This window comes from Hypanus sabinus, chromosome 5, assembly GCF_030144855.1.
Source record: "Hypanus sabinus isolate sHypSab1 chromosome 5, sHypSab1.hap1, whole genome shotgun sequence".
In the NCBI taxonomy this organism is placed as follows: domain Eukaryota; kingdom Metazoa; phylum Chordata; class Chondrichthyes; order Myliobatiformes; family Dasyatidae; genus Hypanus; species Hypanus sabinus.
This window is the reverse complement of record NC_082710.1, coordinates 113,018,455-113,044,700: the sequence shown is the minus strand read 5'-3', so window position 1 is coordinate 113,044,700 and position 26,246 is coordinate 113,018,455. Positions and strand designations below refer to the sequence as shown.

The 26,246-nt window shown below is 40.6% G+C and overlaps 1 protein-coding gene across 1 annotated transcript in view; it reads left to right on the top strand.

Annotated features, from left to right (window-relative positions):
* The window catches only part of LOC132394339 (glypican-6-like), a 763,171-nt gene that overhangs the window by 554,852 nt on the left and 182,073 nt on the right, over window positions 1-26,246 (top strand). Inside the window, exon 4 of the mRNA XM_059970365.1 lies at window positions 22,465-22,630. Within this exon, the coding sequence (XP_059826348.1) occupies window positions 22,465-22,630 (166 nt within the window). The remainder of the gene's footprint in view (window positions 1-22,464; window positions 22,631-26,246) is intronic.

The following is a 26,246-nucleotide window of genomic DNA, read 5'->3' as shown; positions in this document are numbered from 1 at the left end:
TTCCGTTACTTGAAAGTGACGTTCCAGATTTGATCTCAGTGACAGCTTCGGTCCTGTACAGGACTCAAATAACCATTATCCAATGACCAGAGCTCAGATGTAATCCCATCTAATTGCTATCACCAGCAGTCATTTAGCTCTGTCACACAGTTAGATTATAACTCAATATTCACTGCTGCCATGAGCAACTGTACCATTTATATCATGAGGCTACTTATTGCTGAACATCTACACTCTGTCCGGCAGAGAAAGCAAGATCTCCCAGTGGCCAAACATTTTAATTCCACGTCCCATTCCTAATCTGAGATGTCTATCCATGGCCTCCTCTACTGTCAAGATGAAGCCACACCCAGGTTGGAGGAACCTTATATACCGGCTGGGTAGCCTCCAACCTGATGGCATGAACATTGACTTCTCTAACTTCCGTTAATGCCCCTCCTCCCCTTCTCACCCCATCCCTTATTTATTTGTTTGTTTATTTATTTATTCTTCCCTCCCCCCCCCCACCTTTTCATCTCTTTTTTTTCTCTCTGCCCCTCTCACAATCACTCCTTGCCTGTTCTCTATCTCCTTCTGGTGCTCCCCTCCCCCTTTCTTCGTCCCTAGGCCTCCCGTCCCATGATCCTTTCCCTTCTCCAGCTCTGTATCACTTTTGTCAATCACCTTTCCAGCTCTTAGCTTCACCCCTTCCCCTCCCGTCTTCTCCTATCATTTCGGATTTCCCCCTCCCCCTCCCACTTTCAAATCTCTTACTATCTTTTTTTTCAGATAGTCCTGAAGAAGGGTCTTGGCCCGATGCATTCCACCAGCATTTTGTGTGTGTTGCTTGAATTTCCAGCATCTGCAGATTTCCTCATGAATGAAAGGTGCCCAGCTTGGACACATGATCAGTGTCAAGTTATCACACACAAAATCTTGGGCACCAAGACCTCAAATTTATGTTAGTACTTTCCCACAGACAGGTTTTGAGAAACTCCGGGATTTTTTGGGACTTAATTTTAAAACTAGATCTTGGTAAGTAATATTTGTGGTCAGTAGGTGTATTGGTTTATCATATTTTAAATATTGCAATTCCATCAATATCCACAAGAGATGCTTCTACTGAAGTATCTTAAAATAAAATAGTTTGCTGGGCTTCTTATTGTGAATTCTATATTTTATATTCATACTTATTCACTTGCAGAATCTTTGAAACTTTATGATGTAGCCTGCTACACTACTGTAAGCTAATAAGATACAGAATTGTACCCATGAGTACCCATGGTTGCAGAGTGGAGACATTTGAATCATACATATTTTGATTTCTGCCTTGTCTATCATATAAATATTTTATAAGGTCATTTAGAGCAGACTGGGATTTAAATAATGTGGTTTAAATGGTGAACCAAATTACTTTTTCTTGAGTTATATTGCTCTCAAATAATAGATGTGTTTATGGTATAGGTTAATGTGAAGTGTAGCTTTAACAAGGCTGAGTAATGTTTAAGGGATGGAATCAACACTGAGTCAGTGGCCTGGGGATTGGCCTTGCCCATTGGATCTTGCAGTAAGTTGCATTTAGAGCTTCACTGTAAACCACTCATTAGCAAACCTTTTTTCATCCCCCATTTCTCCAGTGTGATCTACAACAAAAGGAGTGAAAGATAATGAAGCAAGTATCCACTATTGCCATACCAGAGGGGTTACTTTAAAGTCAGTAGAAATGAAGTGACAAGACAGCTGAAGAGTTTCAGACAGTATTCTCTTTAAAGTTACAAACGCTAGAATTGGACATTGCTCGAGGAAGAATCAGAACTAATATTGTGGTTAGGCGGCTGGGCTGCTTAATGAAAACATTACAGTACTTTGAATTATTTTTTCACAAAATGTTCTGTAGTACTTTGCCTCTGAGAATGACATTTTGGTTACCTACAGGCTCCTGAGACAGCACGTCATGTAACATGAGGTGCACTGTTACTGCCAATCTGTCAGTCATTCCCACTGCCTAAAGCAAAAACAATTCAACCTGAATTAGACATCCAGGCAACAACACTTAAGTTATTAAAGTACAGTATATTTTTTTCAAGTTTCTTTTGAAAGTAGCAATTCTTTTGAAATTATCAATATTATCATGATATGTTGTCATGACTACAACCTTTCCCTTAAAGTTAGCAAAGCAGAAAATGCTTGTATGTGATTTCAGGAAGGGGGTCAGTGCAAATGCTCCTGTCCACATGAATAGAGCTGAGGTTCACACAGGTTGAGAGCTTCAGGAAGGGGGCAGTGCAAATGCTCCTGCCCACATCAGTGAGACATTGGTAATGTGAGAAGTTTAGGCAGCAAAAAAATATGCTGTGCTAACAATTTTCCAAACGAGAATTTTTATCCATAGATAAAAGACATGAAGATTTGTTCATTTAACAAAAGGCAGACTTTTAATCATGTTCAGCATTCTGATATTAATCACTGCCCTCTTATTCCATTTAATTTATGACATTCCGGCAGCTGATGGCAAATCAGTGCAGTAAGTGATGTAGATTGATAAAGTGATGGATCGGCTTGTCACCGATAGTAATGAGGTTGGATCATACGTGAGATTAAAAATAATATTTACTACTAATGTTAGCCTTGCTGTGTGATGATCATCCTGAAGTCCTTCTGTCACTCCTTACATGGCTGCAAATTGAATTCATGCTCAGTGTTTTCTTCAAAGTTCAAAGTAAATTTACAATCAAAGTACATGTGTGTCACATATAGCACTGAGATTTATTTCCTTGTGGACATTTACAGTACATACAAAGAAACACAATAGAGTCTGTAAAAATCACAAACAAGATGGACAAACAACCACTGTGAAAAAACAACAAACTGTGCAAATACAAAAATAAAAAAAAGTAATTAATAAATACGCAGTAGGTATTGACAACATGAGATGGAAAGTCCTTGTAATTGAACGCATGGGCTGTGGGAAGGGTTCAGTGCTGGGGTGAGTGAAGTTATCGCCTCTGAACCTGGTGGTGTGGGCCTTGAGTCTCCTGTGCCTCCTTTCTGATGACAGCAGCAAAATGACAGCAGGGCCTGGACGGTTGAGGGTCTTTGATAATGGATGCTGCTTTCCTGCGACAGTGCTCCTTATAGATGTGCTCAATGGTGGCAGTCTCTAGCAAAAACTTACAAGTAACCATTGAAATTAGATTCCATAGCATGGCATACTTTTTGCCTCTGCTATTCAAATTCTGTATAAAATAAAACAAAGTGAAATGGAATTGAACGTCTTTGTTCAGAGCACTGTGCATGTGGAATACAGCATGTTGCTTGACTGAGTGCTGGAAACAGTCACTCTCTCAATATTTAAGAAGTATCTGGTTAGCACTTGAATTGCAGATGCTAAAATCCAAAGCAAGAGATTCAAAATGCTGGAGGAACTCAGCAGGTCAGGCAGCATCTGTGGAAAAGAATAGTCAGTCAACTCCTACTTCCACTACAGAGGAGGCCCCTGAACCTGAGATTGTTCCACGGCCACAAGTCTCACGTGCCAAGCAGAGCAATCCCTTTTGTCAGGAATGATGTTAACCCACAAGAGTAGGAAATCCTCCACAGTGATTAAATCTTTAGGCCTTAATGGGACAATTTAAAATTTACTGTCCTGTGGATATCTTGATATTTGTTGTATTATATAGTATACAGTGCAGATAGTGAAAATGATACTGGAGTGGTAGTAATTGGAAACAAGGAAATGATAGACAAATTAAATAAGTATTTTGTGTCACTCTTCACTGTGAAAGCGCCAGAGACATGCCAGAAATTAGACAGTCGGGGGGCATAATGAACTGCAGTCGTTATTATTAAGGAAAATATGCTTGGGACGCTGAAAGGTCTGAAAGTAGATAAGTCACATGGACCAGATGGACTACATCCCTTGGCTCTCAAAGAGGTAGCTGAAGTAATTATAGTTGCATTGGCAGTGAACTTTCAAGAATCACTAGATTCCAGAATGGTTCCGGAAAACTGGAAAATTGCATATGTCACACCATTCTTTGAGGCAAAAGACATGAAGTTACAGGCCTGTTAGCCTGACTTCAGTGGTTCCATAGAGCTTAGAGACCATTATTATGATGCGGTATCAGGGTACTTGGATGCATGATAAAATACGCTGATGTTAACGTAGTTTCCTTAAGGGAAAATATTGCTTGACAAACCTTTGAGGAAGTAACAGGCAGGATAGACAAAGAAGAGTTAGTGGATGTTGTTTACTTGGACTTTCAGAAGGCCTTTGACAAGGTGCCACACATGAGGCTACTAAACCAGATAGAAGCCCATGGTATTACAGGAAAGGTACAAGCATGGATAGAAGCTTGACTGACTGGCCAAAGCAAGGAGTGGGAATACCTTTTGAAGGTATCCTTGATGCTTGGAACATTATTACCCATGATGGAGCTGGCTGAGTTTACATCTTTCTGCGGCTTTTTCCAATCCTGTGCGGTGGCCCCACCATACCAGAATGTGAAACAACCAGTTAGAATCCTCTCCAGGGTACATCTGTGCTCTTTGACATTCCAAGTCTCCTCAAACCCTTAATGAAATATAGCCACTGTTTGTAATTGTAATTCTGTCTTTGTAATTGTATCAATATGTTGGACCCAGGATAAATCTTCAGAAAAGGTGACACCCAGGAATCTGAAGCTGCTTTTCCTTTCCATTGATGAAATTTCCAGCACTGGAAAATTGCAGATATCACTCCATTCATTAAGAAGGAAAAGGAGCAGAAGACAGAAAATTATAGTAAACACAAAGTACATTGCAGAATCTGTGGTCAAATAACACATACAAATAAGCTGGATGAACTCAGCAGGTCGGGCAGCATCCGTTGAAATGAGCTGACAACGTTTTGGGCCGAGACCCTTCATCAGGACTGAAGAAGGAGGGGGCAGGGGTCCTATTAAGAAGGTGGGGGGAGGGTGGAAGGTGCCAGGTGAAAAATCAATCAGAGGAAAGATCAAGGGGTGGGAGAGGGGAAGCAGGGAGGGGATAGGCAGGAGAGGTGAAGAAGGAATCTAAGGGGAAAGCACTATGGGTAGTAGAAGAAGGCAGAGTCATGAGAGGTGATAGGCAGCTAGAAGAGGAGACAGAGTGTAAGTGGGATGGTGGAAGGGAGAGGGAAGGAATTACCGGAAGTTGGAGAATTCTATGTTTATACCAGGGGGCTGGAGACTACCCAGACGGTATATGAGGTGTTGCTCCTCCAACCTGAGTTTGGCCTCATCATGGCAATAGAGGAGGCCATGTATGGACATATCTGAATGGGAATGTGAAGCAGAGTTGAAGTGAGTGGCAACCGGGAGATCCTGTCTGTTGTGGCGGACGGAGCGGAGGTGCTCGACGAAGCTGTCCCCCAATCTGCGTCGGCCAGCTAGTCTGAACTCAGTGTTTAGAAATACAGCATGTTGGAGTCGATTATTAAGGATGAGTTTTCGGGGTACGGGAGCACATGATAAGATAAGTCAAAGTCAGTGTAGTTTCCTTATGGGGAAACCTTGCCTGACAACTCTACTGGAAATAATAATAGGCAGGATAGACAATGGAGAGTCAATGGATATTGTTTACTTGGATTTTCAGAAGGTACCAAAGTATGAAGGCAATTAACAAGAACCCATGGTATGACAGGAAAGATACTAACATGAATAGAAGGTTGGCTGACTGGCAGGGGACAATGTGGGAATGAGGGGGACCTTTCTGGTTTGCTGCCAGTGACTAGTGGTGTTCTGCAGGAGTCAGTATTGGCACTGCTTCTTTTAATTATATGTCAACGATTTGGATGACAGAATTGATGGCTTTGTGGCCAAGTTCATAGATGATTATGAAGATATGTTGGTGGTGGGTAGTGTTGAGGAAGGAAGGAGTCAGCAGCAGGGCTTGGATAGATTAGGAGAATGGGCAAATAAGTGGCAGGAGGAATTTAGTGTAAGGAAGTTTAGGATCATGTACTTAGGCATAGATTATTTTATAAATGTAGAAAATTTAAAAATCAGGGGTACAAAGGATTTGGAAACACTCATACAGGATTTCCTAAAAGTAAACTTGCAGATTGAGTCTGCACTAAGGAAGGCGAATGCAATGTTAGCATTTATCTTGAGCGGACTAGAATATAAGAGCAAGGATGTGATGCTGAGTATATATATATATCAGACAGCACTTCAGGTCAAGTCAAGTTTATTGTTATTTAACTATGTACCTGTGTATCGCCAAACGAGACAATATTTCTTTGGACCAGGGTGTAAAGCGCAGTCGTACACAAAACACACTTGCACCACCCAGTAATTTACAAAGGTACGAATTAACTCTACAGATGAATTACATTATAAATAAACAAAGTAAATGCAAAAACTAAATATTATAGGGTACAGTACAAATTATCTGCAGACACTGAATGCGATGCAGCAGTGAGATCAAAAGCCAAATGGCCTGAGGGAAGAAGATGTTTCCCAACCTGACCATTCTTGTCTTTATGCATTAAAGTTTCCTCCCTGACAGCGGAGAGTTAAAGAGTGTGCTGGATGGATAGGTGGGGTCCTTTGTAGGGAATTCCGGTTCGATGCTCCTGTGCTCTCATACCAGATGGAGATGCAGCTTGTCAAGATGCTCTCAATTATGCTTCTGTAAAATTCGGTTAAGATGGGGGAGGGGGGGAGCCTCGTTTGCCTTAATCTCCTCAGGAATTGGGAGCGCTGCTGTGCCTTCTTATTCAGGAAGGTGATATTGAGGGACCAGGTGAGGTCATCCATGATGTGAACTCCCTGGAACATTTAATTCTCTATTCCTTCCTAAAGTCCACAGTGATTTCCTTGGCCTTCTGCACGTTCGGACTTTGTTCTTCTCACACCCTGTCCACCAGCCACTCCACTTCCTCTCTGTACTCTGATTCATCATCGTTGTTGATGTGGCCAACCACTGTTGTGTCACCTGCAAACTTGATGATACAGTTTGAGCTGGAACCTGTGACACATTCATGCAACAGCAGTATGAACAGTAATGGGCTGAGCTCACAGCTCTGGGGAGTGCAAGTTCTCAGCGCAATGGGACTGGAGCCATTGCAGTCCACACAAACTTTCTGTTAAGTACAGTATCCAGTTGCAGAAGGAAGTGTTGAGACCCAATGAGGACAATTTACCCACCAGTTTCGGGGGTGTGATGATGTTAAATGCCGAACTGAAGTTTATAAACAGCAACCTAGCGTACGAGAGCATGCGACAGCAGCCTGTTTTCTAGGTAGGACAGAACAGAGTGGAGGGCAGAGGCTATTGCAACATCAGTGGGTCAATTCTAGCGTTAGTGGACTGGAAAGGGTCCATTGTAGCCGGGAGAAAGGCTTCGATGTGCTCCATGACCAGCTGCTCAAAGAATTTCTTTTTTTTTGTAATTTTTTTTTAATTGAAGTTCATCAAACAAACATTTCCATAAGACGTATTTCAGACATTGTACATATATATCATATAATCTCCACAAAGTATGTATCCGGGTATACACTTATAGAAAAGAGCGGAAAGAAAAACAAGCAAAAGGAAAGAGCAATGTACAAGTAGGGAGTGATCTTTTTTTTTTACAACAGATTCATTGATTTGTGAGAATAAAATCAGGCCTATGAAGCATTATGTAGTTAAACCATTTTTCCCAGTATGAATCAAATTGTTCCCGCTTATGATTGACAGATGCTGTTATCTTCTCCATTTTGTAAATGTCCATTGTAATTTCCATCCATGTATTTAAAGTTGGGCTCTCCTGTGATAACCATTTCCTAGTAAGAGTCTTTTTACCAGCCACCAACAGTATATTCATTAAATATTTATCTCTTTTCAACCATTCTTGAGGTATAGCTCGAAGCATTTCATAATGGTAAATGTTAATGCCACAGGACAATAGTCTTTTTGGCAGTTATTGGAGTATTGTGAGCAATTTGGGGTCCCCTATTTAAGAAAAGATGTGCTGGCATTGGAGAGGGTCCAGAGGAGGTTCATGCGAATGATTCTGGGAATTAAAGGTTAATGTGTGAGAAGTGTTTGATGGCTCTGGGCCTCTGTTCTCCAGAATTTAGAAGGAAGGGGATCTCATTGAACTATATTGACAATGCAAGATATCGTGGATGTGGAGAGGATCTTTTCTATCGTGGTAGAGTCTGAGCCAGAGGGCACAGCCTCAGAATAGAGGGATTTCAATTTAGAACAGAGACAAAGAGGAACTTCTTTAGCAATAGGATGGTGAAGCTGTGGGATTCATTGCCATGGACGATTATGGAAGTCAAGTCATTGAGTATAAGTAAAGCAGAGGTTGATTCTTGATTAGTCCGGGTGTCAAAGGTTATGGAGAGATGACAGAAGAATGGGGTTGAGAGGGGTAGTACGCCAGCCATGAGGGAATGGAGGAGCAGACTCGCTGGGCCGAGTAGCTGAGTTCTGCTCAATGCTCTTATTTTGAATATAGTCAGATAAGTTCACATTATTACTGTACATGTTTACAATGGTAGCATTTCTCAACTCACATGAATATTCAATACTGGTGTCTGTTCCAAAGGTCTCTGAATACCAAACTGCAGGAACCCTTTTGTTACAGTGTTTAGGGATGGCTCTGTGAAAGTACAATTAACCAGAAGGTTAATTGACACAACAGACCTGTCCTGAACTGTACAGTAAGTGGCAGGGCTGCACCTTAAACAGTGTGCTAATGGGAGGAACAGCAATCTGCACAAAATGCTGGAGGAACTCAGCAAGCCAGGCAGTATCTATGGAGAAGAATAAACAGTTGATGTTTTGGGCCTATGGAGGGCTCTTGGCCAGAAATGTCCCTTGTTTCCTCTTTTCCACAGATATTGTCTGGCCTGCTGAGTTCCACCAGCATTTTGTGTGTGTTGCTTTAGCTTTCCAGCCTCTGCAGACTTTCTGGTGTTTGAGAAACTGTAATCTGTTGTCTTTCCTAATTTAGTTTCAGTGGAAGAGAGAATGTCTCACACCCAGTCATTGGTTTCACTAGTCACAAAGTATCTATTGTTTACAGGTTTTATTTCTAAAGACTGATTCTCATTTTAATTAATCCATAATTATGCTATCTATAATTTCATAATCCCAGAATGATCCATAGCACAGAGTACTCATTAAATATTCATCCTTTTTGCTCTTAATTAGCCCACACTTTATCTTACCATTAATATGTCAAACAGAGACTTTGGGTTTCCTTTTTATGTTAGCTGCTGATGGTTTCTCATTTAGTCTCTCTCTGCTCTAACACTTCTTTTTTTATTCCCATCTATGATTATTTGTTAACTTATGCCTTATTCTCAAGTACAGTATGTTTTCAAACTGTTTTCAAACTGACATGTTGTAAACTTCATATTCTGCCTCAACTTATTGTGAGCATCTTATCTAAAAAAGCATGTGCTGGCATTGGAAAGGGTCCAGAGGAGGTTCACGAGAATGATCCTGGGAGTAAAAGGGTTAATGTAGGAGGAGTTTTTGATGGCTTTGGGCCTGTACTCGCTGGATGAGAAGGAATTCCTTTAGCCAGAGGTTGGTGAATCTGTGGAATTCATTGCCACAGACAGCTGTGGAGGCCAAAGCAAAGGTTTCAAAGTTACATTTAATGTCAGAGAAATGAATATAATATACATCCTGAAATGCTTTTTCTTCGCAACCATTGTTGGGGGTTTGGGTTGAGAGGGATAACATATCAGGCATTGACAGAATGGCAAAGCAGTCTTGATGGACCTATGGCCTAATTCTGTTTCTATCTTGTGGTCTTAGAGTGATAGAGTCCAGGAGCATACAGCACAGGCCCTTCTAACCATCCCTCTGTAGCGACCTGCTCTTCTGCTTACTCCCATCTGCCTTCACCCAGACTATAGCCTTCCATATCCCTCCTGTCCATTGTGCCTATCCAAACTCATATAAGTTACAATTGAACTTTCATCTACTATTTTGGCTTGCATCTCTTTCCATACTCACAACACCCTTTGGGCAACAGAGTTCCACTTCATGTTCCCCTTAAGTATTTCACCTTTCATGCTAATCCCATGATCTCGAGTTCTAGCCTCGCCTAACCTGAGGATAAAAAGCTTGCAAGCATTCACCTTATCTGTGCCCCTTAAAATTTCTTTTCCTCTATAAAATCTTCCCTCATTTCACACCTTCCAGTGAAGAAAGTTTCTAAAGATTGGCTTTATTTGTCATATGTACATCAAAACACACTACAGTGCATCTCTACTACCCTTGCAGCACGGATCTACAAAGCTACACAGTCTGTTAAAGACCTGCTCAAAAATCACCCGAAACGGAAGCTTCCTTCAGGGTTTTTCATGTGTTCTTTACATGTAAAACTGCAGGAGGTAAAGTATGTATTGAATTCAATAGAGAATCGAAGTGTGCCTGAATATACGAAGACTGTCAATTATTCGCACAGTTGATGTTAACCAAGGTATTCCGCACATACAACATCCTGTAACTATGCCATGTAAATGAGAGTAAACTCATGGCACAATGATACTTAATAATGAAAAGTGATAAACATAATCCTTCCTTCAAAATACATCCACTAAATGTTTGCCGATATTAACAAAACTTAAAGCTCACGGATGTAAAATTTAAGGGAAAACAAAGAGAGGATGAAGGTAGCTGTCTTTCTACCGGGTGTTTCAAGTTGAAATCCAAATTAACCAGTACAGGAAACGATATTAAAACAGATTATGTACAGGAAGTCATGGTCATACAAAATCTGGCACCAGCATGCCCACAACTCAGTAACCCTAACTGTATGTCTTTGGGATGAAACCAGAGCACCTGGAGGGAACCCACACAGTTACTGGGAGAATGTTGAAACACCTTACAGATAGCCGCAGAAGTCGAACCCCATTCCTACCGCTGGCACCATAAAGCAAAGCACTTTTCATACAAACTGTGTAGCTCAAAGTACTTCACAATGGGGTAAAATGCAAACATGAAAATAAAAGGTAAAAAGCTGCAAAGTTTAATAGATTTCGATCTGGCGTTTAAAAGTGTCAACTGAGTTGGTGTCCCTTAGATACTGAATTCACACAGTTTAAGAGCATAGTTCAAAAAAGCTGATCTGCCAATTACCTTTTGAGAGTGATTATTTAAATTTAAGAATCCAGCAAAAGGAGGCCTGAGAGCTCGAGCAGGATTATAAACAGAAAGCGATTCTGTGAGGTACTCCAGTCCCAGACCACTAGGAACTTTAAAGAAGAGTAAGAGAACTTTAAAATCATTTCTAAATGATACAGGAAGCCAAAGCAGAGCCGTTAGGATGGAAGTGATATGCACCCTCATCCTGCTTTTAGTTAAATGTCTAGCAATGGTGTTCTGAATGAGTTGAAGTTTATCAATAGATTACTTGGGAAAGCCAGTGAAAGGTGTGTTGCAGTAATCTAGTCTATTTAGCATGAAGGTGTTTTTGGGAAAAGGCAAAGCTGCTTTGAGATGGTGAACTAAATCTGCTGGGTTTCTGCACCAAACACCTAAAGGGCTTTGGATTTGCAATATTTTCTTGTCCACTTTATAGCATCTTCTGTTCATGTTATGCATTGGGTTTGAGGATGCTTTCCTTCCTCCCTGGGTTTGTGGGCTCTGTGGTGACTGAATGTGTTAATGTCAGATCCATAGATCTGACCACATGGAAATGTGGGGTTCTCAGTGCCATCCCAATTATTGCTTCTCCACTCCTAGCAGTTTTGGGCCAGTGATTCCTAGGATTTTGTATTTTCTAATGAGGCTTTGAGAAGAAGCTTGGATCTTTTCCTTACTCCATCTGGTAATCCCTTCCTGTGACAGAGCTCAGCACAGAGTGCTTGTTTTTGCCGTGTGGGATCAGGCATGTGATTGGTGTGGCCTGCTTGAAAGAGCCAACTAAATGCAGATAGGGCTGGGAAGGCTGGCCTGGGAGAATGCGTCAATATCTGCAGTTCTGGATTTGGAGAATTTTGTGATGGACTCCAGTTCCAGACCATTTAAAGACAAGGAATGTAATCTCCTCAGTGGCCTGAGCTCCCTACTGTTGATGATGAGGTTTCAGAAACAGAGAGGACAAATGTCACTGCTGCAAAGTAGGCGTGAAAATAGTGTATGTGGTCCACTCAAAACCATTGCTACTCTCAAGTGCAGAAAACTTTCCAGATTGAAACCACTCCGTTTCAGAAATGCTGTTTGGCAATTGCACGTAGTTTAATCACTCACTTAATCAGGTCTGGTGACAAATGTGTGTGCACTGGGCCATATTGCTGCCTGAGCTCAGTCTGAAGTTTGTCCCTAATTTCCCTTGGCCTGAGTGAAGGTCATTGCATTTCCAGTTTCAGGATGCAGAACAACTGCTCACACTTACCTTGGTGTAAGTTAGCAACAATAACTACCGGTAACCGTTATTCATTCAGATTATGCTGATCGCATCCCCTGTCTTACAGTCACTACCTATGCTCACTGAATAGCTTAATTAGTATTTTACATCCACATGGCCCTTCCATGAGGCACATCTGATCACAAGTAGTGATGAAGCTCTCACGGTAGAAAGCAAGACCCTACCCACAGGTTACCCTAATGTCCTTCCACCAGCTCAGCTGTCACTGCAGAATGTCTGGTATTTGGCAATATACTAGATTCTGGTTTCTTGGGACAAATCAGAACCAGTTTCGCCCAATTAAGTGGCTGCCAAATTACTGGCTTCATGGAAATAGTTAAAAATGTATAACAAAAAACAAACTAATGTTTAACTGAGTAACAAATTACGTATTTAAATGAAATACAAAACAAATGAGAACATTACCAATGTGACTACCAGTGCTATAAAGCTATGTGTTAAGTTCCTACTAGCTATCGACAAAGGACTTCATCCAGTGTAATAAACAAAATCAGTGGAGACAGCTAGTTTAAACAATAAACTGCCTTCATACAATGCTTTCAATGATTGTACAAACATATCTTCATTTTCATTGTAACATTCAAGATGATTGTCAATACCTTCAAATACCTTCATAGTGCCTAACTTGAAGTAGTGAAATCATTTCATTTTGACTCCCAGCCATTTCTGACTCCTCCAAGCCTGAACGCTTGAAACCCCGCAGTGAGCAAAAGAGTTCTGAATTGTCTTACTGCTTATTTCTCGCCAACTGTCAGTAACAAAAATCACTGCTTTTTGAACAGAAGCACGCAAAGCTAACACTATTTAAAAACTGCTCGCTCTAAGCACAACGTACTGTGTGTTAAAGGGCTTGCATTTGATATTACGTAGAAACAGTTTGGCAACAGTATCCCGTCCAAACTAAGTGGCACAGTGTCCCAAACAAACGAAAGGAATCAGCATCAAAATCAGAATCAGGTTTAGTACCACTGACATACGTTGTGAAACTCGTTAACTTTGCGACAGCGGTACAATGAAATGCATGAAATATAACCATACATTGCAGTTTAGAATACTATACTTAAACGATGCTATAAATGAATGGCATGGCAGTAAATGCAGGAGTTTGTTAAATTAATTTTGTTAAATTTCAATTAATTAAATTAACTGAAATGTGTAGGGTACAAGTAGAAGAACTGGGAATGCTAATGGGACTATGCAATCAAATAGGTTACAAAGATTTAAAAGGGGGAATAGGACTGAATGGAATTGCTTTGAGAGGCAACAAACTCAGTGGATTATATTGTCCCCTTGGCTCACCAATTTACAGAAAATCCATGGACTGACCAAGAGCTCCAAAGGCCAAGAGAGATAGGCACCTGTCTGACTGCAGTGTGTTCCTGTGGATGTTTTGAATGGTACAGCCATGCACCGCGTACTAGCTGGCGAGCTATCAGCAATCCAGACAACTAATATTTAATTCCACTGATTGATTCGATTGGCTCACAAAAATCGAATTTCCAATTGGCTAGACTTCCTGGTGTGAAATTTTGATGGTAACACAGTGATAGTTATTTATGTTTTTCAAACAATTTTGAAAATGAATCCAGCTGTTGAAAAACACTATGAATGAGTATTCCACACATAATTTCAGTGATAACTCTGAAATTAAATCAATATGAGAAAGCTTAATAGAAGCTCAATGTGACCTTCTTTAAACGCCTGTTTCAACTGAGTTAATAATGAGTAGCACTCAGACATCTTTGATCTTTCACTATTAATTTCCACTGTGAATCATGTTCCTTGAAGCATTGAAATAAAAAGATAATGAAAATAACAGATAAAGGCTGTGAGTATAAATCACATGGCATTGTACTGAACATCTCATCTGACTGCACATGGTCTATATCCCTCTAGTCATGAGACTGTCTAAATATCTCTGAAACATTACTATCATATCTGCTTCTATCATCTCCCTTGGCAGATAGCACCAGCCACATTGTTCTCTGTGTAGAAATATCCGGCTCCAAAATTTATTTTAAAATTTCCTTCTCACTTTCAGGCTAAGCCTGCCTGTATTTCACATTAGAAAATAGACTCCTGACTACCAATCATAGAGTTGTAGAACACTACAGCACAGAAACGGGCCTTTTGGCCCATCTAGTCTATGCCAAACTATCAATCCACCTAATACCATCGAACAGTACCCAGACCAAAGCCCTCCATAACATTTCCAAATGTAGAAAAACAATCTCAAGGTTGTATGTGGTGACATGTACAGTATGTACTCTGATAATAAATTTTACTTTGAACGTATCCAAATTCCTCTTAAATGGTGAAATTAAACTTGAAACCACCATTTATGCTGGCAACACGTTTCACACTCTCACTTCCATCTGAGTGAAGAAGTTTCTCCTCATATTCCTCTTAAACATTTCACCTTTCACCCTTAACTCATGACTTCTAGTTCTAGTCGCTCCCAGCCACAGTTGGAAAAGCCTGCTTGCGTTTATACCCCTCATTTTTATACCCTATTTATACCCCTCATAATTTAGTGAAATTCTATGAAATCTCCCCTCATTCTCCTATGCTGTAGGGAATAAAGTGCAAACCTATTCAACCCTTTTCCTTTAACTCAGGTCCACAAGTCCTGGCAAGAACTTTGTAAAATTTGTACTCTTTCAGTCTTACTGATATCTTTCCAGTAGGGAGGTGATCAATACTGCACACAACACTCCAGTTTTGTCCTCAGCAATGTCTTATACAACTTCGATATAACATCCGAACTCCTGTACTCAATCCTTTGATTTATGAAGGCTAATGTGCCAATAGATTTTTTTACGACCCTATCTACTATCTACACCACTTTCAAGGAATTCGAGATCTATATTCCCAGATCCCTCTGTTCTACAATCCTCAGTGCCCTACTGCTCACAGTGTAAGTCCTATCCTGCTTTGTCCTCCCAAAGAGGGACAACTTACACTTACCTGCATTAAATTTCATCTGCCATATTTTACCAATTTTTCCATGTGGTTTAGATCCTGGTGTAAGGTTTGATAGTCTTCCTCACTGTCAACTATTCCCTCAATTCTGGTGTCATTCATAAATTTGCTGATCCAGTTTTCTGCACTATTATCCAGATCGTTGATATAGAGGGCAAACACAACGGACCCAGCACTGATCCCTTTAGCACATCACTAGTCACAGGCTTCCAGTCAGAAAGCCAACCATCTACTGCAAATCTCAGGCTTATCCTGCAAAGCCAATGTCTAATCCAATTTACTGCCTTATCTTAAATGTCAAGTGACTGAAACTTCATGACCAACCTCCAAATGACCATAAGACCATAAGATATAGGAGCAGAATTAGGGCAACTGGCCCATCAAGTCTGCTCCGCTATTTTATCATGGCTGATCCAACTTTCCTCTCAGCCCCAATCTCCTGCCTTCTCCCCGTATTCCTTCATGTCCTTACCAATCAAAACTCTATCAACCTCTGCCTTAAATATACATAAAGACTTAGTCTCACGGCTGCCCGTGACAAAGAATTTCACAGATTCGCCATTCTCTGGCTAAAGAAATTACTCCTCATCTCCTTTGTCAAAGGACTCCCCTCTACTCTGAGGTTCTAACCTCTGGCTTTTCCACCATAGGAAATATCCTCTCCAAATCCATTCTATTCCAATAGATATGTCAGGGAAGATTTTCCCTTGAGGAAACCGCGTTGAATATGGCGGATGTTATCATGTGCCTCCAAGTACCCTGAGACCTCATCTTTAATAATTGACTCCAACATCTTAATAACTGACTTCAACATGTGAGATCAGACTAACTGCCCTATAGTTTCCTGTCTTCTGCTTTTCCCTTCTTGAACAGTGGAGTGACATTTGCAATCTTTCAGTCTTCTGGAACCATACCAGAATCTAGTGATTCTTGAAAGAACATTACCAATACCTGCTTGATCTCTTCAGCCACCTCTTTTAGAACTCTGGAGTGTACACCATGTGGTAAACTATATTAGCAAATTCGCATATGAGATCAAGACTGGTGGGGTGGGGGGTGGGGGGAGAAGTGGACAGCAAGGAAGGCTATCATAGCTTGCAGTGAGCTCTGGACCAGCTAGACAGGTGGGTTGAAAAATGGCAGATGGAATTTAATGCAGACGAGTGTGAGGTGATTCCAGCCAGGTTAGGTCTTACTCAGTGAATGGTAGAGTACTGAGGAGTGTGGTAGAACAAAGGGATCTGAGAATATTGATCTATAATTCATAGAAAGTGGTGGCATAGGTAGATATAGTCATAAAGAGCATTTGACACACTGGCCTTTATAAATCAGAGTTGGAATGCAATGTTGGTCTTGTTTAAGTCATTGGTGAGGCCAGATTTGGAGTATTGTGTGTAATGCCGGCTATCCACCTACAAGAAAGGTATCAATAAGATTGAAAGATTGCAGAGAAAATTTACCAAAATGTTGCTGAGACTTGAGGATCTGAGTGATAAGAAAGGTTGAATAGGTTATGACTTTATCCCTCAGCGTGTAGGAGAATGAGGGGTATAATACAAACTTACGAGGAGTATAGATGGGGTAAGAGCAAGCAGTCCTCTTACTAAGGTTGAGTGAGCTTAGAATTAGAGGTCATAGGTTAAGGGTCAAAGGTGAAATATTAAGTAGAACCTGAGAGGGAACGACTTCAACCAGGTTGTGGTCCAATTGAGGAATGAGCTGCTAGTGGAAGTGGTAGATACAGGTTCAATTGCAACATTTAAGAGAAGTTTAGAAAAGTATATGGACAGGAGAGGTATGGAGGGCTGTGGTCCGTGTGTGGGTCAATGGAACTAATCAGAATAACAATGCAGTGTGGTCTAATTGGGCTGAGCAGCCTGATTCTGTACTGTAGTGTTCTATGACTCTATGAAGTACTAACTACCAATGTCCTAATGTCCATTTCATGTCATTTCATAATGTATATAAGGTTATCCTCATTCTACATTATTAACTTGGCTAACCTGACCATATAACATATTTTTTTCTGCAGTCTTTCCAGTTTAACTATATCTTTCCTTTAGTGGGGTGATCAAAACTATACACGGTACTCCAAGTGTGTTCTCACCAATGTCTTATACAACTGCAACATAATGTCCTGACTCTTACGTTCAGTGTCCTGATGGATGAACGTCAGCCTGCTAAATGTCTACAGCTTTCAATGAACAATACGCATACTCCAATTTCCTTCTACTCCATTACATTCCCAAACTTCCTTCCCAACTTCCTTCTATTCCTCTACATTCCCAAACTTCATTCCCAACTTCCTTCTATTCCATTACATTCCCAAACTTCCTTCCCAACTTCCTTCTATTCCATTACATTCTCAAATGTCCTACCATCCTTGATATGTCCAACAATGGTTTGACTTGCAAAACTGCATTACCTCCTACTTATCTGTATTGAAATCCATTTGCTACTCCTCAGCCAATTTCCAAAAGTACTTAAGAAGCAATAGTAGTAATGCGATCCCTCGAGTCGAGTATAATGTTCTCCTAAGGGGTTCTCTCCTGGCTTTAGTGTGAATTCCCTTCATGGAGAATCCCCTTGTAATCTACTATAACATTTTTCACTATCCACCTGCTAATTTTACACCATCTACAAACTACTGGTGAAGCCTAGTGTATTTGCATCCAAATCATTTATATAAATAATGAATAGCAAGATTTCTAACACTGACGCCTGTGGCACAACACTAGTCACCAGTCTTCATTCTGAGAAATGGTCTTCAACTCGTTCCACCCTATAGTTCCAAACCAATTCTGAATCTACCTGATCAACACTCCATGGATTCTGTGGACCTATCCTACCCTGCCGGAACTTGCACATTATTCCCTTTCATCACACTCTTGTTTACACACCCACCTCTCCCCTCATCTGGACTCACTTATTACCTGCCAATCTGTGCTCTTCACCCTCCCCCTACCTTTTGATTCTGACTTCTACCCTCTTCATATCCAGTCCTGATGAATAGTCTCAGCCCAAAATGTCAACTGTTCATTTCCTTCCATAGATGTTGCCTGATCTGCTGAAAATCTCTGTGAGTCCCATATATCATTTGTGGACTTACTCAATAATAGTCACTGCATAGGAGTTTGGGAGACTTAGCATATCTAAAACTTTGACAAACTTCTATAGATGTATCATGGAGAGTGTATTGACTAGCTGCACCATGGACTCGTATGCAAACACCAATGCCTTTGAACACAATAACCTACAAAAAGTAGTGGATTCAGCCCAGTATATCATGGCTAAAGCCCTCCCAACCATTGAGCACATCTACATGAAACACTGACATAGGAAAGCAGCATCCATCATTAGAGATCTCCACCACCCAGGGTAAAAGGTACAAGAGGCTCAGGATTTGCAACATCAGGTTCAGGAATAGTTACTACCCCTCAATCATCAAGCTCTTGAATAAAAGGGGATAACTACATTCAACTTCACTTGTCCCATCACTGAAATATTCCTACAACTAATGATCTCACTTTAAGGACTCTTTATCTTGTTATCTCATGTTCTCATTATTTATTGCTATTTATTTATATTTGCATTTACATAGTTTGTTGTCTTCTGCACTCTGGTTGATCTATCATTGACCCTGTTATTGTAACTATTCTATGTACCTGACTATGCTAAATATGTCCACAAGAAAACGAATCTCAGGGTTGTATATGGTGACATATACATATGTACTTGGATAATAAATTTACTTTGAACTTTTGTAATCTACTTTACACAATTTCTGCCCAATCCCACTGTATTTAGCCTTTTCCCAAGAGCAGATTCCCTGAGATACATTCTTCTCCTTTTCCATCAAGTTCTTAAAACTTACAGTCACTGATCCCAAAATGCTCTCCCACTGAAACTCATTTCCTAATACAAGGTCAAGTTGGACTGTCCTAGAATTAGCAAACAAATTCTACCCATCTAAGCCTCTGACACTAAGAGACTCCCAGTAAATATTGGGGAAATTGAAGTCACCTACTTCATTTACTATGTTGTTTCAACATCATTCCATTATCTGCCCGCTTATCTGCTACTCTATCTCTCTCTGGCTAATGGGAGTTCTGTAATATAAATATGTTATAGTGACTTTACACCTTTCTTATTCCTGAGGTCTACCCATGTCACCTAACAATTGAATTTTGTCAGTGCTGCTGGAAAGAGAGGGTAGGAGCTTTTACAATATATGGCTAACTATGGCATTAAACATGGATCTTCTGCTGTACTGCAGGCTGAATGTCTTCTATCTTTTATCTCATTTGGATTAGAAAACTGAAGGGCTACATTTAAAGTTAACTTCAAACTAAAGCTCATGTTGAGTTTAGGACTGATTAGAGCTCGTTAGCAAGGCTATGAGCATGGGACATTTTGTCAAAATACAAAATACAAATACTTTATTGTCACCAAACAACTGATACTAGAGCGTACAATCATCAGTGATATTTGTTTCTGCGCTTCGCGATCCCTGAAGTACAAATCGAAGTAAATATAATAAAAAATTAAATTATAAATCATAATTAGAAAATATAAAATGGAAAGTACGGTAGTGCAAGTCAGGTCCAGATATTTGGAAGGTACGGCCCTGATCCAGGTCAGGATCTGTTCAGCAGTCTTATCACAGTTGGAAAGAAGCTGTTCCCAAATCTGTCCGTACGTATCTTCATGCTCCTGAACCTTCTCCTGGAGGGAAGTGGGGCAAAAAGTGTATTGGCTGGGTGGGACTTATCCTTGATTATCCTGGCAGCACTGCTTCAACAGCATGTGGTGTAAAGTGAGTAAAGTGAATCCAAGGATGGAAGATTGGTTTGTGTGATGTGCTGGGCTAGGTTCATGATCCTCTGCAGCTTCTTCCGTTCTTGGACAGGACAACTTCCATACCAGGTTGTGATGCACCCTAGAAGAATGCTTTCTACGGTGCACCTATAAAAATTAGTGAGGGTTTTAGGGGACAGGCCAAATTTCTTCAGCTTTCTCAGGAAGGAAAGGTGCTGGTGGGCCTTCTTGGCAGTGGACTCTGCTTGGTTACACCAAGTCAGGTCATTTGTGATATTCACCCCAAGGAACTTAAAGTTTTTGACCTGTTCCACCTGCACACCACCGATGTAGATGGGGTCATGTGGTCCACTACTCCTTCAGAAGTCAACAACCAATACCTTCGTCTTGCTGACGTTGAGGGATAGGTTATTTTCTTCGCACCATGCCACCAGGATCTTAATTTCCTCTCTGTACTCATCATTACCCAAGATGCGGCCTACCAATTTGATTGAATTTTGAAGAGTAGATCAAGAGAATCGACAAAGGAAGGGCAGCAGAAGTTTTGTACATAGACCTTAGAAAGACCGTTGGCAAAGTGCCTCATGACAGGCTGTTCCAGAAGAGTAGATCACATGGAATCCAGAATGACCTAGCCAATTGGATACAAAATCGGTTTGATGTCAGAAGGTTGGTGGAAGTAGTGGTATTGTTTTCAGTTTGGAGGCCTGTGACCAGTGGTGCACTGCAGAGATCAATGCTGTGTCCTCTAATATTTGTTACATAAATTAATGATTTGAATGAGAATGTAGTTAGCATAAATAATAACTTTGAAGACACTAAAACTGGTGGTTAGAGGGCAGTGAAGAAAGATATCTAAGGTTGCAACAGAATCCCTATCAATTTGGAAAGTGGGAAAAGGGATGGCCAAGGGGGTGGGGGTTTACACATTTAGACACGGCGGTGAAGAAGGTGTTCATATTTTGTCTGCATCTTTCAGATCTATGAATACCAATTTGGGCAACTTGTTATGGATGTTGCAAGATATAGGCAAGAATGTATTTGGGTTATTGTACGCATTTATTGTTGCCATGCTATAGGAAGGATATAATTAAGATAGAGATTGTACAGAAAAGATTCACAAAGATATTTCCATAATGGGAGAGTTTAAGATGTAAGGATTGACTGGACAGGCTGGGATTGTTTATCTCTGAGTGAAGGAGGCTGAAGGATGACCTTATAGAGGTTTAAATATTAATGAAGGACATAGTTGGATTATTACAGTCTTTTTTCTAATGCTAAATAGTTTAAAAGTAAAAGGCATAGTATTAAGATGAGTGGGGAATGATTTGAAGGTGATCTGAGGGGCAGATTTTTCACACAGAGGGTGGTGAATATATAGAATGAGCCACTAGAGGGAGTGGTAGAAGCGGGTAAAAATTATTTGGATTAGGAATGGATTAGAGGGACATCAGACAAATGGGACCAGCTCACCTTGGTCACCATAGATAAGTTAGGCTAAAGTGTCTCTTTCTATGCTGCATTATTGAGTTATTGTATCACTACCATCAGAAAGGGGATACAGAAGGCCTAGGTCCCACACCACCAGGTTCAGGGACAGTTATTACCTTTCAACCATCAGGTTCATGAACCAGCATGGCTACTTTCAATCATCACTACTCTGAACAGACTCACTTTCAAGGACTCTTTAAAAACTTATATTCTCAGTATATATTTTTTATTTGCACAGCTTGTCTTCTTTTGCAAATTGGTTGTTTGTCAAGCTTTGTTTATGTATAGTTTTTCGTAAATTCTATAGCATTTTTTCTCTGCAAATGCCTTCAAGAAAGTGAATCTCAAGGTAATGCTTTGACAATAAATTTACTTTGAGCTTAGATCAGCATTTGGTCAGACGCCATATAATATAATCTGGAAGTGCAATGGAAAATGATGTGGAAGCGAGGTTTGGTCAACACCTTATTGAAAATGAATGGAACAGAATCTAATGAAGGAGAGTTGAGCCAAGATATTGCAAGACTTATTCACCCAGATACTAGTGCATTTGTGGAATCCTCTACCTCATAATACAGTGGTGGCTATTGTTCAATATATTGGAGAAGGGATCAAGGGAAATTGAGAAAAGTTGGGAACAGAGTACCAAAGTGGATGATCAACCATACTTGTTGTGGATTGTGGAGCAGGCTTGAATTAACTAAAACTGCTCCTACAACCCAGACCACTCACAAAATCTACGTATATGGCAATAAAATTAATTTTCTTCTTCTTTAAACTCAATAGGTAATTCCAGCATTAGGATGCATCCGTGCTTTAATGAAGATGATGTATTGTCCTTACTGCCGAGGGGTCCCCACTGTGAAACCTTGCAACAACTACTGTCTTAACGTAATGAAGGGCTGCTTGGCTAATCAGGCTGATCTGGACACAGAGTGGAATCTTTTTATTGGTAAGACAAAATACTACAACATCATAACTCAGAATAATCTTATTCATTGTGTGCCTATATTATTAAATAGACATTGTGCTTATAATGGAACATAGAACAGGATAGCACCTGGACAGACCATTCAGTCTATGATGTTATGCTGATCTTGATGTTGATTTGTACTCTGTTTTTCTTCTATGTATCATCCATTTCCCTCCATTCTCTTCATAGTCAATGGTCTACTTAAAAGCCTCTTAACCTCTACCAAACTGCCTGATGCCACTACAACCCCTGATAACTTATTCCAGGCACCAGCTGCTCTCTACATAAAATAAAAACTTGTCCCTTGTGTTGCCTTTAAACGTTTTCCCTTCAATATTAAATGAATATTCAGCCTTTGACATTTTCACTTCTCCATCTATGTCTCACATAATTTTAGCACCATTTTTCAAGTCTCCGCTCAGCCCCCAATGACCTAGAGAGAACAACCCAAGTTTGTCCAATCTTTCCTTATAGCACATACCCTTTAATCCAAACAGTATCCTGGCAAACCTCTTCTGTACCCTTTCAATAGTCTCCACATCCTTTCTGTAATGGAGCAACCAGCACTACATGAAGTACTCTAAGGGTGGAGTCTGCCTGAAGTTTTATATAGATGCAGCAAGAATTCCTTTCTCTGAAACTCAACACTCCAACCAATGAAGGCAAACATACCTTCTTTACCACCATAACCATTTGTGTAGCCACTTTAAAAGCTATTAAGTGGTCTACCAGTAATTTCATACGTTCTCCTTTACACTTGACTTCCCAAAGTGAGACAACTCACACAGGGATTAAATTCCATCTGCCATTTCTCTATTCATACCTGTAGCTGATCTATATACTGCTGTAGTCCTTTACACAGTCCACAACTCCTCTGACCTTGGCATCATCTGCAGATTTACTAATCCACCCATCTAGATTTTCATCCAAATCATCCATATATAATTACAGACAACAGACGCCCTGGCACCTGCACGGGAGGAACTCCATAGGTCATGGACCTCTAGCCAGAGGAACAGCCTTCCATTCCTATTCTCTGCTTTCTATGGGCAAATCAGTTTTGAATCCAAACTTGCAATTCACATGCACCTTTATCTTGTGCATCAACTTACCATGCAGGACCTTATCAAATGCCTTGCTAAAGTTCATGTAGATAATGCCCACTGCCTTACCCTAGCACCTTAGTCACTTCCTCAATAACTTAATCATTTATAAGGCCTGATTTGTCCTGCATAAAGCCCATGCAGGATGTACCTTTCCAAATGCTCATAAGTGCTAGCCCTTAGTATCATTTCCAGTAGTTTCCCTACCACTGGCATAAGGCTCATTGGCCCATAATTATATGGATTATCTCTTTTTCCTTTCATGAACAAAAGCCTAACATTTGCTGTTCTCCAGTTCTCAGGAACCTTGCCTGTTGACAGCAAGCACACAAAGATCTTTGCCAAAGCCCGGCAATCTCTTCACCTGCTTCTTTCAATTTTCTAAAATTATTGCTGTCAAGTCTCGGTGACTTTGTTTTTCAAAAGACCCAGCACTACCTCCTCCTTAATCTCAACGTGTCTCAACACATTGGCACAGCTCACTATTTCCCCTATCCTCCAAATCTCTCTGCTTGGTAAAAGCAAACACAATGTACTCATTTAGTACTTCAGCTACGAGTTCTGACTCCAAGCACTCCTTTATCCTTGAGTGGACCTACCCTCTCCTTAGTTATCCTAATGCTGAGGGATTTCCCTTGATCCTGCTTACCAAGACATTCCATGGCCCATTTCGGCCTTCCTGATCACCTACTTAAGCACTTCCTCACAGTCTTTATATTCTACACAAACCCAGTCTGATTTTAGCTTCCTAAACCTTACATATGCTTCCTTTTTCTGCATAACTAATTTTGGAACCTTTTGGGTCTTCCAAGTTTCCATTACCTCACTCTCCTTGTCCTACACATTACCAGAATATGTCAATCATAAATCCTGATCAGCTGGTTTTAAACAACTCCCATATGCCAGGCAGTGACTTGTCTGATAGCAGCAACTTTCAATCAACACTCTGTTTTATCCTGTGATAATCCACCCTCCCACATTTTAGTACCTTTCTGCAAGATCCAATTTTATTCTTCCTCATATTGTCTTAAATCATAAAGAGCTGTGGTCACTATTCCCAAAATATTCACCCACGATCAGGTTTTTCACCTGGCCTGGCTCATTTCCTAAAGATAGCTCCAGTATATTGTATTATTGTTGGACTCTCCACATATTGTTTCAAGAACACATCTTGGATCCACTGAAGAAATTTTACCCTATCTAAGCTTCTTGTAATAATAAAGTTTTATTCAATACAAGGAAAATTAAAATTCCCACTATCATAACCATGTTATTTCTTTACCTTTCCATAATCTGTGTACACCTCTGCTCCCCCACTTCACTGCGGATATTGAGAGCCTATGATAGAATCCTATCAGCACAATTGCACATTTTTATTTCTAATCTCCATCCAAATTTAACATGTATGGAAATTTGCATCTATAGGTTTGTGGAGCAATAGAGTCATATAGAAATATGGAACAGAAACAGGCCTTTTGGCCCATCTAGTTCATGCTAAAACCATTGAAACTGCCTACTCCCATGAACCTACTCCGGTAGCATAGCCCTCCAGATCCCTACTATCCATGTACCTAATCAAACTTCTCTTAAATGTTGAAATTGAGTTTTCATGCACTATTTGTGCTGCCACTGAGAAGAAGGTACAGGAGCCTCAATACTTTACACCACTAGGTTCAGGAACAGCTATTAGCCCTCAAAGATCAGGCTTTTGAACCAGAGGGGATAACTTCACTCAACTTCCCTCATCCCAACAATACTGTTTGCACATCCTGTGGACTCGCTTTACTCTTCATCCCATGTTCTTGTTAAATAAGGTGCTTGGCCCCTTACTCTCCTCGTATTATACTTACGACACCAAGGCAAAGCACAGCTCCAATTCTATATTTAAGTTTGCCAATGACACCACTATTGTTGGCCGAGTCAAAGGTGGTGTTGAATCAGCACATAGGAGGGAGATTTAAAATCTGGCTGAATGGTGCAACAACATCATCTTCTCACTCGATGTCAGCAAAACCGAAGAACTGATTATTGACTACAGGAGGAGGAGACCAGGAGGCAGTCCTTATCAGGGGATCGGAGGTTGAGAGCGTCAGCAACGTTGAATTCCTCAGCATTAACATTTCAGAGGATCTGTCCCGGGTTCAACACACGAGAGCCATAACAAAGAAATCACAGCAGTGTCTCCACTTTCTTAGAAGTTTGTGAAGATTTGGCATGTCACTTAAAACTTTGACAAAACTTCTATAGCTGTGTAGTGGAGAGTGTATTGACTGGATGCACCATGCCCTGGTACGGAAACACTAGTGCACTTGAACAGAAAATCCTACAAAAAGTAGTGGATGCAGCTTAGTCCACCATCGGTATAGCCCTCTCCTCACCACTGAGCACAAGGAATTTTGTTGCAGGAAAGAAGCAACCATCATCAAGGACCCCCATCATCTCTCTTCTCACTGCTGCGATTGAGAAGAAGGTACAGGAGCCTCAATACTTAC